The sequence below is a fragment of the Callithrix jacchus genome, chromosome 9 (genome assembly GCF_049354715.1).
Source record: "Callithrix jacchus isolate 240 chromosome 9, calJac240_pri, whole genome shotgun sequence".
NCBI classification, from domain to species: Eukaryota; Metazoa; Chordata; class Mammalia; order Primates; family Cebidae; genus Callithrix; species Callithrix jacchus.
In genome coordinates, this window is record NC_133510.1 from 85695443 (window position 1) to 85712227 (window position 16785).

Sequence of the window (16785 nt, forward strand, 5' to 3'; positions counted from 1 at the left end):
TCCCCTCTTTCTAGTACTTGGATATTAAGAGGATTGATATCCCTTAAAAAATACTACTAATGTCATTATTCTTTTGGGCAACAGTGATATCTCTGACCACTCTGATGTCTAGGAGCTTAATTTAAGAGTTCCAATTTTATACACCTATTACATTCTTAAATTATTTAATTTTAATTACATACTTTAATTCCAAGTTTTATTCTTGGCAGCTGCCTAATCTGGTTATCACTTCAAACCAGGCAACTCATACTTTGTATTTATTCAAATGTAATTAAATGAAGTTTTTATTAAAATTTCTCTATGAGAGCTATATTTGATGTTACATATTTTATAGCATTATATACACATGGAGTAAGGGAGTAATATGTATGTATGTGTCTGTGTGTGTATATATATAATATATGTATGTATGTATGTATGTATGTATGTATATAGTTTGTTTGTTTGAGACAGAGTCTTGCTCTGTTGCCCAGACAGTAATGCCGTGAGGCAGTCTTGGCTCACCGCAACTTCTGCTTCCTGGGTTCAAGTGATTCTGCTGCCTCAGCCTCCCTAGTAGAGATGAGGTTTCACCATGTTGGCCACGGTGGTCTCAAACTCCTGACCTCAGGTGATCCATGCACCTCAGCCTCCCAAAGTGCTGGGATTACAGCTATGAGCCACCATGACTGGCAGCTTTATACTTTTTTTTTTTTTTTTTTTTTTTTTGCGAGAGTCTCTCTCTGTCACCCAGGCTGAAGCACAGGGGTGTGATCTTGGCTTACTGCAACCTCTGCCTCCTCAGTTCATTCAAGCTATTCTCCTGCCTCAGCCTCTTGAGTAGCTGGGACAGGCACTTGCCACCACACCTGGCTAATTTTTGTATTTTTAGTAGAGACGAGGTTTCACTATATTGGCCAGGCTGGTCTCGAACTTCTGACCTCATGATCTGCCCACTTCAGCCTCTGAAAGTGCTGGGATTACAGGTGTGAGCCACCATGCCCAGCCAGCATTATACATTTTTAAAAACATGAATAATGCATATGCCATTTTGTCATTTGAGAAGAGGTTGGTTAGCATGTGATTAAAAAAAAAAATAACAGTAGCTTAAACTAGTTACAGATGTTTTAATCTGTCTAACAAAAAGGAAGTCCAGAGGTGTGCAGTCCCTGCTCATTGGTTAGTTTTATAAAGGGCTCAGATTCCAGCGCTTGTTTTAGTTTTTGTTCGACCTCTATCTTCCTCAACACAGAACTACCTCACAGCTAGTGGGAAAGAGGAGGGGTAAGGGAGGAAATACTGTCACTCCTTAAAGATTGTTTTCTAAAGTAGTGCAGGATTCTTCTGCTGCTGGTCACATGACCAAACCTGACTGCATGTGTGATCATGATGCTTTTTGTGTTTTCAGTTTCTAACAAAGTGGCTAGTGCTTATTAGGTACTTAAATCCTAAGCTCTTGTGTCTCCCTAAACTTTAAAATTACTCTAATTAATTCAAATAGTAGCTACTTATTTTATTTACAGTGTGTGAATTTAAAAAGGATTTTGAATTTAATTCCATTTATTGCCAGTGTAGTCACTTGAGAATTTTGCCTCATATCTATTTTAACAAACAAGATTTGGGATTATGTTTTATGTGTGTACCGTGCTATTAAATTATCACTGCTGTTGAATGATAGAGATTAAAGATTTATTTTTCCAAGTGTCATATTATAAACATTGCTTAAAACTAAGCATAATTCTTGAAAAAAGTGAGCAAATGCATCTGCAATCACATTTAACTGTTAAATCATGTAAAATCTCATTATTAAAGTCATTAGCTAAATAAGCAAATTTGATTAGAAAATTTGGATTAATGCAATGTTCAAATATGACTGGAACCAATGTTGGTTCATTTCACTTTGCAAATTTCAAATGCGTAAATAACCTTAGGAAAAATATGTGAATATCTAAAATTTATGTTTTATCTCTGAGGAAAAAAAAAGCCCTTAGTTTCAAAGTTTTTACATGTGTTAAAGGACAATCAAATGAAATAAAATTCAGAAACATCTTTTAGTTTAAAATGAACATATTTTTTAAATAGCTGGGCAGTAGGGATTAAAACTATTTTGTGAATCATTGCCTATAAGCATTGTTATTTGACTTATTTTGATTGTTGAGTATTTTTTGCCCAGGAAATAGCAAGACTATTTCTACTGAATCTCACTCTCAATAATATAATTCTAATTTTTAGTTGTCTTAGTTTTTTAGTTTTCCAAATGCTTCCTACATAGATCACCTCATTTTATTATCATGAAGCCTGTAATTATTGCTATTGTTAGGTCAAAATTGCTGTCCTCTGTAACTCTAAGTTTTCATTCACATGGCTTGATCTGTCTGGAATGTTGTTGTCTGCATTCTTGACTTGGCCACCTCACCTGTTATCTTGGGTAGGTGTTCCCTTCGTGGGTTCCCAAAACACCTTCTATTTTATGATGACCCTCTTTACACTGTATTGTGATTGTTTGTCTGTCTTCGCCATGAGGCAATTCACTGAAAAATTATTTGTTCATTACTCATTAAGCTTATTGTCAATGTTTAATATATTGTAAGAGTGCCAGACATTAGACTTTAATGAAATCAAAGCAAGAAAGAAACTGTTTATCCTTCAGCATTTCCCTGGTTTTGAAAGTGTGTGACTCTTTTAGGTAGAATCCTGTTTCCCTTTGGGCCGGGCGCGGTAGCTCAGTCCTATAATCCCAGCACTTTTGGAGGCCGAGGCGGGTGGATCACAAGGTCAAGAGATCGAGACCATCCTGGTCAACATGGTGAAACCCCATCTCTACTAAAAATACAAAAATTAGCTGGGCATGGTGGTGCACACCTGTAGTCCCAGCTACTTGGGAGGCTGAGGCAGAAGAAGTGCTTGAACCCAGGAGGCAGAGGTTGCAGTGAGCTGAGATCGAGCCATTGCACTCCAGCCTGGGTAACAAGAGCGAAACTCCGTCTAAAAAAAAAAAAAAAAAAAAAATCCTGTTTCCCTTACGCTTTGCAGGAACATCAGCCTTGTTACTGAAATATGTACTCTTGAAAAGTATACTTTCATCTCCTAATGTGCTTTATTCATACTCAAACTTGAATCTTTCCGATTTCAACCGCTGTTTAAGACCTTTGTTAGAATAAGAGGCAAAAGCCCACTTTACTTAAGGATTTGGATTGACAGTTCTATCTAGAGGGCAGTCTTACTTCGAAGAGTCACTGACAATTGGGTCAGATGTGTTGTCAGAAGTAGGAAAAGGTATGCTTTTCTTTTTTAATTTTTAGAAAATTTCATTTTTTGTTTACCTTTTTTGTGAAGATAGTAGACATGGTAGGTTAGATTTTTTTAAATGAAAACAATTTTATTTCTTAATGTGCTTTCCTGTAGTCTATCTTCTTGTATAGTTGGTGTGTATGATTAGAAGAGATACAAGGTCCTTATTTTCTGAAGAAATGTATTGTAGTTAGTTGATATAAAATTCTAATCATGGTGTTTCAACTTCAGTGCTGTTGACATTTTGGGCTAGGTTATTCTTTACTGTTGATAGCAGTTCTGTGCCTTGGAAGATGTTTAAAAGCATTCCTAGACACGACCCAGTAGATACCAGTTCCATTCCCTGAGTTGTGACAAGCATAAATGTCTCCAGACATTGCTAAATATCCCCTGGGGGACAAAGTCGCTCCTGGTTGAGAATATGTACTAAATAAATGTTCCTCTTTTGTCTCTGTCAATGTTTAGGATCAGCTAGGGACCCCTATGCCTATTTACATTTAATGTTTGTATTCAACTCTGTTCAATCCACTGTTTTTGTGGGTTTGACTGTTCCTCCTTAATCGAGTGCCCTGATTATTGCGATTTCATATAATAGTATCTTAGACAAAGACAGGTTGTCAGGGGAGATGGGAGAAAGATGGGCAAAACATTCCTGGGAAAAGGAAATACTACACATGCAGTATTCCTAGAACATGTGATCATAGCAGGAAAAAATCTCTAAATGGATTTAAAAGAGAACATTTTGTTATTTCTTTTGTTTTTAAGGAACATGATTTTCTAGAATTTAGGTCTTAGAAATAGTAGCAGTTCATATGTCTGGGCACATTTTCTTTCTTTGACAAAAACATACTCTTTCTCTTTCCCCAATTTTTTTTTTATCACCAGCTGCTTAATTTCATTCTCTGTTGTTCTAAAAGATAAACCATTGGAGGAGAAGTCTGAGAAGCAAAATTTTCTTTTAAAAATGCTGTAATATATTCACCTACATATAGATATATAAAATTGACCCTATCACTTAAAATTTAAGAGATTGGAAATATTTTTTTAAATTTCTCCCCCAAAAGGCACTTTAAATTCACATTAATGTATAGTATGGACCAATTTGCCTAATTTTGAGGCAACTGCATATGATATGGACTTACTGGCATATTAAAATGTATTCTTTCACTTGATCAACTTTATGTGAAATCTTTGAGTTTAAACATGGAAACAAAAGAGTGATACCTGCTACCACAAAAACCCTCTTATATATTAAGTATATAGCCCACAGACCCTATAAGACAACCACACAATAGAAACTACAAAGCAATGAACCAATAAGTTCATGATAGGATCAATGCTTCCCATATTAATATTAATCTTGAACGTAAATGGTCTAAATGCTTAACTTAAGAGACACAGAGTAGCAGGTGGAGTTAAAAAAAAAGGAAACAAAACATGTCTGCCGTCTTCAAGAGACACATTTCACATATAATATTACACCCACAGGCTCATAGTAAAGGGTTGGGGAAAGATGTAGTATGCAAACAGAAAACAAAAAAGAGCAAGAGTCACTATTCTTCTATCAGATAAAACAGAATTTATTTATTTATTTGAGATGGTGTCTATGTCATCCAGGCTAGAGTGCAATGGTTTGATCTCAGTTCACTGCAAACTCCATCTCCCAGGGTCAAGTGATTTTCCTGCCTCAGCTTCTCTCCTAAGCAGCTGGGATTACAGACGCCTACCACCCTGCCTGGCTAATTTTGTGTTTTTAGTAGAGATGGAGTTTCAGCATGATGGCCAGACCGATGTTGAATTCCTGACCTCAGCTGATCCACCCGCCTTTGCCTAACAAGTCCTGAGATTACAGGCATGAGCCACTAAGCCTGACCAGATAAAAAAGAGTTTAAATGAGTAAAAGTAAAAAAAAAGTACAAAGAAGGGCATCCCATAATGATAAATCAGCAAGTACATGATAAATGCGATGTGGCATGCATATTTATTTAGGATAGTTAAGTCTTCAACAAGAAGGTAAGTCTTCAAAAAGAAGACTTAACTATCCTAAATATGCATACATGCCACATTGGAACACCCACATTCATGAAACAAATACTTTTAGACCTACAAAAAGATATAGACAGGTGCACAATAATAGTGGGGACTTCACCGCACTGACAAAATTAGATCATTGAGGCAGAAAGCTAATGCATTCTGGACTTAGATTCAACACTGGACCAAATGGACTGATAGATATCTATAGCAGACACTACCAATAAACCACCCAATATATATTCTTCTCATCTGTATGTGGAACATTACCCAACATCAACCTCATGCTTGCCCATAGCGCAAATCTCAATAAATTAAAAATGAAACTAAAAGCATGCCAGCCATTCTCTTGGACCACAGTGGAATAAAAATAAAAATCATTACCAAGGAGATCTGTCAAAACCACAATATTACATGACTTTTGTGTAAACAATGAAATTAAAACAGAAATCAAAATTTTTTAAGTAAATGAAAACTGAGATACAGCATACCAAAGTGTCTGGGATACAGCGAAAGCAGTGTTCAGAGGAAAGTTTGTAGCACTAAATGCCTACCTCAAAAGACTAGGAAGATCTCATATTAATGACCTAGCATCACACCTAGAAAACTAGAAAAACATTAGCAAGCTAACTGCAAAGGCAGAAGAAGAAAGGAAATAACAAAAGTCAAAACAGTACTGAATGAATTTGAGACCCCCAAATCTATACAATGAATCAACGAACCCAAAAGTTGAGTTTTTGAAAGGACAAAGATCAATAATAGACTACTAGTGAAGTTAACAAAGAAAAAAGAGGGATAATATTAGGTTGGTGCAGAATATAAATAAGCACAATCAGAAATGACAAAGATGACATCACAACTGATCTCAAAGAACTATAAAAGACCCTCATAGACTAATATGAACACTTCTATGCATGCAAGCCAGAAATCCAGAGGAAATAAATTCCTGAAAATACGTAGTTTCACAAAACTGAACCCAGAAGAAATAAAAACCCTGAACAGACTAATATTGACTTCAAAAATTGAATTAGTAATTTAAAAAAAAGTAAAACACACCAAATAAAAACTTACCTACCAAATGTTCCTAGACCAGATAAAGTCACAGCTGAATTCTGTCAGATGTACAAAGAACTGGTACTAATTCTACTAAAACTATCCAAAAAAATCGAGAAGGAGGGACTCCTCCCTGACTCATTCTATGAAGCCAGTGTCACTCATATGCCAAAACCTGGCAAAGACACAAGGAAGGAAGAAAACCAGGCTAGGCACAACGGCTCATGCCTGTAATCCCAATACATGAGCAAGCTGAGGTGTGAGGATTGCTTGCCCTCAGTAGTTCAAGACAAGCCTGAACAACAGAGCAAGACCTCATCTCTACTAAAAATCAGAAAGTTTAGCCAGGCATGGTAGCACACACCTGTAGCACACACTCAGGTTACTGAGACAGGAGGATCACTTGAGCCTGGAAAATCAAGGCTCCTGTTAGCTATGATCACACCACTGCATTCTAGCCTAGGTGACAGAGCAAGAGTCTGTCTCAAAAGAAAACTTAAGTCAGCTATGGTCTAATATCTCTAATGAGCATAAGATACAAAAATCCTCAGTAAAATACTAGTGAACTGAATTGTGCAGCACATCAAAATGGTAACTTGACACAATCAAGTAGGCTTCACTCCTGGGATGCAGGGTTGTTTCAACATGTGCAAATCAAAAAATGTGATTCACTGCATAAATAAAATTAAAAACAAAAATTATATGATCATCTCAATGTAGGCAGAAAAAAACTTCCAATAAAATTTATTAGCCCTTTATTATAAAACCCTCAAGAAAATGGACACTGAGAGAATAAACTGCAACATCTTAAGAGCCATCTTTGACACACCCACAGCCAACATCATAATAAATGGACAAAAACTGGAAGTATTCCCTTTGAGTATTGGCATAAGACAAGATGCTGACTCTCATCACTCCTATTCAACATAGTACTGGAACTCCTAGCCAGATCAATCCGGCAAGAGAAAGAAATAAAAGGCCTCCAATAGGAAAAGAAATCAAACTAACTCTTTACTGATAATATTATTCTATATTCAGAAAACCCTAAAGACTCTGCCAAGGCTCCTGGAACTGATAAATGACTTCAGTAACATTTCATGATACAAACACTGATGTAAAACAATCAGTAGCATTTGTATACATGAATAATATTCAAGCTGAGATCAAAATAAGGAATGCAATCCCATTTACAATAGCCATACACATACAAAAAAATACATAGGAATATTTCTAACCAAGGAGATGAAAGATCTCTACAAGGAAAACTATAAAACACTGCTGAAAGAAATCACAGATGACACAAACTATGGAAAAGCATTCTGTGCTCATGACTTGGAAGAATCAATATCATTAAAATGACCATACTGCCCAAAGCAGTTTACACACTCAGTGCTATTCCTATCATACCACCAATGTCAGTTTTCACAGAATTAAAAAACACTATTCTAATATATGGAACCAAAAAAATCATGAATAGCCAAAGTAATTCTAAGCAAAAAGAACAAACCCAGAGTCATTGCATTATTCAGCCTCAAACTCTACTATAAGGCTGCCATAACCAAAACAGCATGGTACTGATACAAAAACAGACACATAGAGCAGTGGAACAGAATCCGGAATCCAGAAATAAAGTCTCACACCTACAGCCATCTGACCTTTGACAAATTTGACAAAAAAAGACATTGAGAAAAGGACTTATTGTTCAATAAATAGTGCTATGATAGCTGGCTAGCCATAGCATGAAATCAGACTGGATCCCTACTCTTCACTCTATATAAAAATTAACTCAAGATGGATTAAATATGTAAATGTAAGTCCTCAAACTATAAGAATCCTAGAAGGAAACCTAAGAGACACCATTCTGGACATAAGCCTTGGGAAAGAATTTCTGACCAAGTCCTCAGAAGACATTGCAACAAAAACAAAAATTAATAAGTAGCATGTAATTATAGTAAAGAGCTTCAGCATAGCAAAAGAAACTATCAACAGAGTAAACAGGCAGCCTACAAAATAGGAGAAGATGTTTGCACAGTATGCCTCCAACAGAGGTCTAATATCCAGAATCTATAAAGAATGTAGATAATTGAACAAGCAAAAGACAATGCCATAAAAAAATAAAAACAGGAGAATGATATAAGCAGATGCTTCTCTAAAGAAGACATGAAAGCTGCCAACAAACCTAAGAAAAAATGCTCAGCATCACTCATTATCAGAGAAATGCAAATCAAAACCACAGTGAGATACCATCTCACACCAGTCAGAATGGCTATTATTAAAGAGTCCAAAAAACAATAGATGCTGGTGAGACAATGAAGAAAAGGAAATACTTAAATGTTGTTGATGGAATGTAGTTTAGCCACTGTGGAAAACAGTTTGGAGATTTCTCAAATAACTTGAAACAAAATTATCATTTGACCCAGAAATCTTAGTATTGGCTATATACCCAAAGGAAAATAAATCATTCTATCAAAAAGACACATCCACTCACATGTTCATTGCAGCACTAGTCAAAATGACAAAGATGTGGAATCAATCTAGCTGCCTGTCAGTGATGGATTGGGTAAAGAAAAATATGTAAATAGATACCAGGGAATACTAAACAGCCATAAAAATATATAATTATGTAGTTTGCCACAAGATGGATGCAGCTGGGGGTCATTATCCTAAGGAAATTAATGTAGGAACAGAAAACCAAATACTGCATGTTCTCACTTAAAGGTAGCAGCTAAATATTAAATATTCATGGCCATAAGATGGTAATGAAAGACACTGGGGATTACTGGAGTAGAGAAGGAGGGAGGGGAGCAATGGTTGAAAAAGTAACTAATGGGTACTTGGTCAGTACCTGGGTAATGGAATAGGTTGTACCCCAAACCACAGCATCATACAATATATACATGTAACAAACCTATGAACCCCTTGAATCTAAATTAAAATTTTAACAAATATATGGGAATCAGGTTTTTTTTAATTAAAAAAAATTTTTAAGGTGTTCCTGCTTTTCATATACGTAGAAACCAGAAGATTTTGACATAATCTGCATGTAAACAAACTATGTCATTTTTAAACAGTCATGAAAAGTTATAAAAGCCTTTAGCATGAATGATTTATTAAATTACAGGTCCTCATGTATATCCAGACTACTAGTCTTGAATTTTGGCATCTTCTTACCAGTTGTTTGACCTTAGGTATGTTGCTTAACTTTTTCTTGCCTAACGTTCATTATATGCAAAATGAAGAAAGTAATAATATCCTACCTCATAAGACTATTGTAATAAATCAATATATGTAAAATGCTCCATACATTCTAAGTGCTGAACAAGCTTCTCTGTCACTATTACTATTATTGTAACATGAAGGATTTCTGTCTATCATGTTATAGGTAAAATAAAAAAGGGTTTTATTCTGGAAAACCATACTCACAGAGTCCTAGTCATAACAATACTAGGATTGGCCCAAATTTATCCAGAATTTCCATAATGGCACTTGACTCCTTTTTCATGTGTCAACACAGTTTAACATTTGGAACGTTTTAGAGCAAAAAGAAACATAACCAAGCACACATGTACCTGGAATTGAACTATTTCATCTCTTTTCTCTTCTTTTTCCTTCTAGAATGAGCATGGGATTTAGTATCAGAAACTGTTCTGATTCTGGCTTTGCCTCTTATTAACCATAAAAACTAGAAAGAGTTGGTTAATTCTCTGAGCCTCTCTTTCTCCCTTTGTAACGGAGAGCTGATAACTCTTTATTGTGGCGTGCTTTCGGCCTCTACCAGTATAATTTTAACTGTAGACCTTTCCTTGCCCATTCCTGGGCTGGGCAATATTGGTCCTCTGTCCTCTATGTTTTCATATTCATCTACCTAAGTAGATTTTGCATCCATAGGCAAGTGCATGTCTGTCTTGTTCACATTTGCAGCGTCCATTCTTGGGCATAGTTAATGCTCAATTAAATCCTAAGCCCATGAGAAGTCAGTCACAGTAGCCATCTGACTTAGAATCACTCCATTGCTAACTTTATTTAGAGTATGTACAGGATGATGGTATTCTAATTCAAAGAATCACAATATGTATATTCCTGAAAACGACTGCTGAATCACTCTGAGTGACTAGGATCTGCCCCCTCCCTGCAAGAATAAGGGAGGCAGAACAGGGTTGTCCCAGTGTGGTTATTACACTTTATCATTTTCTTTCTTCTTTGTATGTTTTATGAATTGGAAAATGACAGGTATATAGTCTATCTGCGTTGGGAATCCCATGAGGCTAAGTACATCCGTTTTCAAGGTTTATAGACTTTAGGTACATTGTCAGAGATATGTGCTCATTCCCTTCATGGTCATTCCATCTAGCCTAACAGCATATTTGCCCTTTAGAAGTGTAATTATGTGGAGACTAATTAGTGGGCTATTGCAGTTATTCAGGTGACAGAAAAGATAAAAAGGGCTCTGACAGAGGCATAAAGATAAACCTTGAGAGGGAGAGTAAAGAGCCTTAGAAAATAATAAGGTGGGCTTAGTAGACAAAACATGGAATTGTGAAGATAAGTGAAGACCTAAGAGTGATAATTAAGTTTCTCACTTTAGCAACTGGAGTGAATGATTGTGTTAATTATGAAGATTTTCCCCCTATTTTATTTATTTCATTCATTTATTTTTAATTGGGAGATACTGAGTTCAATTTTTGGATGTATTGATTTTGAAATTTCAGTGAGCCTCTATCTTGATGTGGCTCAGTCAGCTTTTGAAAGCAGATCTGGATGTCAGGAAGGAGATACGTTTTTCAGAATGGTGAGCAGTCAGCATACACATGAGCCGCATTTATGCATGACATCATGCAGAGACAGTATTTATTCCTAGAGACAAGTACAAAATCCTGCAAAACACCACCTCCTTTTAAAGAAGTTCATGAATAAAGAGACATTTTCTTTCTCATTCTGTGTAAGAAGAAGAGACTGGTCTCCCAGGAGCCAGGAAATACAGAATTTCCGGAAGGAAGATGAATTCAGTAGTCTGAAGTGTAATAGTTGAGTGGAGTTTCACATAAGTGGGCTATTTGGGGGTTCAGTGATTAGTAGAAATTTAATAGGACATATCAGGGGAATTCTGGGAAGAGACTCTAAGCAGAATTTAGAATTTAGGGGTAAATGGGATTTGAGGCAGTGGTCATACACACCACAGACCATTCTTAAAGAAAATCTGGCTTTGAAGGGGAAAACAATCATAAGCAGTAGTTGGAGGTGGTTATAGAATAAAGAAAGGTTATACAGATATTTTCTTCTCCTATGTCTAAGAGGCACATGAACATTTTTGTAGCCTTAAGAAAGGAAACTATTTGGTAAAAGCAACTGAAGATGTTGGACAAAGAGGGGTTGATTGAAGGATTTCAATTTCTAAAGAAGCTAGAAGAAATAGAATTAAATATCTAAATGGTATTTCTCCCCTGGTGCCCTTAGCCTTCTATCAAAGGAGATGCCCCTCTTTATCTGAATTTTAAAGCAAAGCCATGAAGACATTTAAAGTTGTAGATAAGTTTCAGAAATTAGCTAATATATATGAGTTTAATTAATGGGAAGGCATTATGTCAATAAAATTATTATCATAAAGATTATTATTCCTTTTTAAAAATTTGTTCATTCTCTTTATCAATTTTACCCATTTGAATAAAACTGACCATTTCCACAAATACTTTACTACTTACTACAGGAAGCTTTATTCTCTCTTATTCCCAGCAGCTGGCAAGTACACTTAACAGCATATTAATTTCATGATCAAATTAACTGTTGTTTACATTTTTTAATAGAAATATATATATGTGAAACTGATGTTAATGTGTTTGGGAATTCTTTATTCAGATGACATTTTAGCAACTATGAAAAATTGTGAAGTTGTTAATATATGCTTTTGACACAAGTGAGCATTCTTTAATTTTAAATATTTTCTCAAGATGCTCATTAAGTGATGTATTTTAAAATGCTCAACAGAATGAGAAGTTTTTATTAGTAGCCTTCTCTTTTCTCTGACCTTCGTCTTACCAGCCTTTCAAAGGCCTCAGCAGCTGCCACGTTGAATCTGCAGTTTGAGATGATAACAGCAGTATTCAGGCTCAATAGATGTGCAGAATGTCTGTAAGATACTTACTGATTACAAGAAAATGGGAATAGGCCAAAAAGCCCTCTTTGAGAGCTTTTTGAACTTAGTTCAATTCTCCAACACCTTGATTTGATAGACATGACTGTAATTGATTTCATTCGGTCATGAGGGTGGGTTCTGGCATGGCTGAGATAGTACATGTAGTTACTACCTTAGAGCCTTCTAAGAAAGTCTATGGAATCTTCGGGTCTGCAGAGAAAGATGTTTTCAGAACAGTGAACTGAAATTTGTGCAGTGCTCCGAAATCCAGTCTTACCTAACTAAATCCAGATATCAGGAAAAGGGTGATGGGGATAGCCTTTGGTCTTTTTTGTTGTTCTTTTTTTAGCATCAGAGAGTTTTCTCTTTTTGCTGCTGAGCCAGACTACCTTTTGCCTTTCAGGCAGCCAAGCACCAATATTTCTCAAGCAATACAGCTAGTGAGAGACACATCTCATGTTTCCATATATTCACATCTCACTGCCTTAGATAGGTTTCCTTGCTGAAGTGATGGGAAAATGTGCATGCTCTAAGAAGAAATCCAGGTGGTTAGTAATTCTAGTGGGATAGAAAAGACAGCTAGAGAAGGGGAAAGTTCAATGGTGGTAAAAGGCTTTTAGAAAATACCTCCTAATACGTTCTAATGCAGCACAAATGCAACTGATACCTATCTAGGATTTTCTCTCCTGAGGAATCATTTCCTTATATTTAGAATGTATTTTTATACTACCAGGTTAGCATTTTTATTGCATTGTTAACCTTTTTTATTTTTGGAATATAAAATAAAAATGTGTGGGTTTATATGTAATAATACAGTCCTTTCTCTAAATTTCTGTTTTCCTCATGCAGAGGGCTACTTCTACAGGAGAACAGCAGGTTTGCAGAAGCACTACATTATTATAAATTGGCTATTGGGAGCAGGCCTACCCTGGCTTGTAAGTAATGTTCAAGATTTTATTTCTTATACCTCTTTCCATATTTGAAAATTAACTCTGTAATTTACAACCTCACTGAGAAAACATTTGGTGCTCTTATTTTTGAATACTTGTTACTCAAATTATGAACCTCTAACAATTATATCTCTTTCAGTTGCATCATACTTCTGTTCATTGATCATTTAAAAAAATTATGTTAGCTATAACTTTTACTCAGCTAGATTTCAAGGTTAAAAATATTTGGGATTTCTTGCTGGTAGAGACTATTCCATATATTTTGCAGTGATAAGTGCAGTTTCCCCTACCATTATTGATCCCATGAGTATTTGTTCCATAAGCATTGTTTTCTTTCTTTTTTTTTTTTATGAGAACTAAACCATAGAAACCAGATAGAAACAAAGATAAATTTATTTTATTTACAGTGTATATCTTCTTCTCACACTTTTGTTTCCACTGTTCCCCTTCAGCTGCATATTTAAATACTGGTATTATTCTGATGAACCAAGGAAGGACGGAAGAAGCCCGACGTACATTCTTAAAGTGTTCTGAGATCCCAGACGAAAACCTAAAGGACCCTCATGCACACAAAAGCTCTGTTACCAGTTGTCTGTACAACCTGGGAAAGCTGTATCATGAGCAGGGACACTACGAGGTCTGGCCAGTGCCTCTCTTTTTCCTTCCCTCTTCTTCTGATCTAGTCTCAGTGTTTTCTAACCTACAGCCTCCTTTCAGACCCTATGTCCTTTGAACAACTAATACGTATACAAATTAAACTATTGTCCTTTGAGAAACTACTATGTGATGACATTAGAAGGGTTTGTGATCAAATTTGTTTGGAAAAACCTTCTGCTAAATAAAAACTCAATAGATTTCTTTCCTGTCCATTTCTCAGAGCAATTATAGTATGTCAGTATGTACTGTGACTATTCAAGAATGGGGAAATAACGTGATGTTTCTGGAGCTTCTTTGTTCCCCATTTCTTTGGTTTGATGATCCAAGACACACTTTCTAGAATTGTTACCCTATACCCAGTGTTTGATATTTAAAAAAAACATATCTTTTTACTTTGCATGTTAAGGAAATACCACGTTGCATATTAAGGAAATGCAATTAAGAGAAATGCCACCATTTTCTCTTAATTCTTTAAAAAACTGTACTAAAATAAAATTTTATTTTATTATTTTTTAACTGAGTGATAAGAAAAAGTGGTGTAACAGGATGTTGCACAGTGAGTTAGGAGGTGACCCAGACTGGTCCTCCCTTCCTCTGACAGGAAGCATGTTTTCATGAATTCCTAATTGCCCCTCTCTCTCCTTCCAGCTGCTTTCCCCTGACCTCCCACTCACATACTTTTACACAATGTATTAAAACTGTAATATAAGGATAAAAATACAACTTTTAAAATAATTGCATTTAAGGAATTTCAGTGGGTCTCATGAGCTGGAAGATTTGTTAGCTGACATTATATTTAGATCCTAACAGATTCCTGACTTAAAGTAATTATGGAATTTAGATGACTAATGGGTAACTTTCAAACTTTTTTTTTTTTTAGTTTTTATAGTTGAATAATCTGTATGAACTAGAAAATTTGTATTAAAAGAGCATTGCTAACATTCAATGCCTCATTAAGCTATGGCATTCTTCACTGACTGGCCTGAGTATTTTCATTGGTGGAATTGAGATAGTATGTCACTAAAGAATGGCTCAATTATTTTCCTCTATGGAAACAGCACTGGATGGTTTTAACTTTGGAAGAATGTTATTATTTATAGTGAAGATCCCTGCCCATTAGTGATGATTTATCTCTTTTTTTGTTTTATAAATTAGGAGGCCCTTAGTGTATACAAGGAAGCAATTCAGAAAATGCCAAGGCAGTTTGCCCCACAGAGCTTGTACAACATGATGGGTAAGTAAAACATCAGTATTTTAAACTGATATTTCAGGGACCTGTAATGGAATTCTAATAAATCATGTTAGTCCTCACAAAGAAATGTTCACAATCTGGCATCATGCTGAAATTCTGACACAGCATGTTTATTCTGACATGACAAATAAATGCATTAATACAGCAAACCCCAACACATTGGTCATATCCCAGAATTATTGCAAGGGACTCTCAAAATTATCTGGGTATTGAATATTAGCTAGACCCTAGAAATTGTAAAAATAATCTACATATGTGTAACTTTTCAATAATGGTTAGTGATGAATCAAGTATACATTAATTTTAGTAGGTTTATCAAATTCATGATAATTTTTATCATATTATTTTCTTAATCAGAAGATTCCCAAAACTAAACATGCTATGACAGAGATTAATGAACTTTGATGCTTGTAAAATAAGATAAATGAGCCAGATGTGTGGTTTTTATTGATGAGCACTTGGATTTCAGTAGAAATTTTCATAGTAATATGTTAGAGTAAAAACGAGATTATACAGACTATTAATGTGCTACAATAGTTATTCTATGTTTTATGTTGAATAATTAGCTTAATTCTCATTAATCAGAAAGTATATAAATCTGGGCATGGATTTTTCTAGATATAAGAGGTGAAGAATGAGAAATTATAATAAAATATCCTACCTATCATCTGTGATTGACCCCTGCCTGCCTTGTAGTAAATTGTTGCCACAGCTGTTTGATCATGGTTACGACTGCAAACTACATATTCAGCATATCACACTTGTAAAAAGATCCCTAAAGCAAGGTGGCCTAACGATTGATTAATATTGCTGCTTGGAGATAATAAAGAGAAGAGAAGCATTTACTTTTGTCCTCAAATCAAATATTTCTTTTTTTCCAAGCACAAAATGCAAACTCAGATTTTCCCTTTTCATTAAACCTGCTTAAGTTGTTTAATATTTCTAGGCCTCTCTCATGCATAGAAAAATAAATGAGATTAGACTATATAATCTCCAGGATTATTGTACACTTCTACATTCTATAATTGGAGGAATTTAATAGTAGCTACGTCTTGAGCACAGAAAAAAATCCCAAGCTCTCCCGACTACAAAATATATACTTGGCAAGAGCACTCACATTCTCTTTTTTCCAAAGGACAGAAAATTTAGAAATAGTTAAGAAACAGAATGGAGCACTTGTCTATAAACAGAAAAACAAAATTATTTGGAAGAGGTTAAAATATTTATTCCATGTCTATGGAAATCTCACCCCCAATTTGCCTGTGCAGCAGTAGAGTGATTGAATGTCATATTAAAAAGCACACTAGAGTGTTTTTTGAATTGTCATTTTTTTCCTCTTTGGTATAATTACTAAAAGGTAAAATTTAGCTACATTAACTATATTCTTGCCATTACATTTTTATAAATTAAAACAATGCATTTCACTATCCAGCATTTTACCA

General features: G+C 35.2%; 1 protein-coding gene across 8 annotated transcripts in view; it reads left to right on the top strand.

Moving 5' to 3' along the window:
• The window catches only part of TMTC2 (transmembrane O-mannosyltransferase targeting cadherins 2), a 452640-nt gene that overhangs the window by 268255 nt on the left and 167600 nt on the right, over positions 1-16785 (top strand). For all 8 annotated transcript variants that reach the window (XR_013521950.1, XR_013521951.1, XM_035257146.3 and 5 more), the window contains 3 exons: positions 13334-13419; positions 13887-14071; positions 15247-15325. Coding sequence is in view for 6 of the 8 variants with exons in the window: in XM_035257146.3 (XP_035113037.1) it covers positions 13334-13419; positions 13887-14071; positions 15247-15325 (350 nt within the window). In the remaining 2 variants the exon portion in view is untranslated. The remainder of the gene's footprint in view (positions 1-13333; positions 13420-13886; positions 14072-15246; positions 15326-16785) is intronic.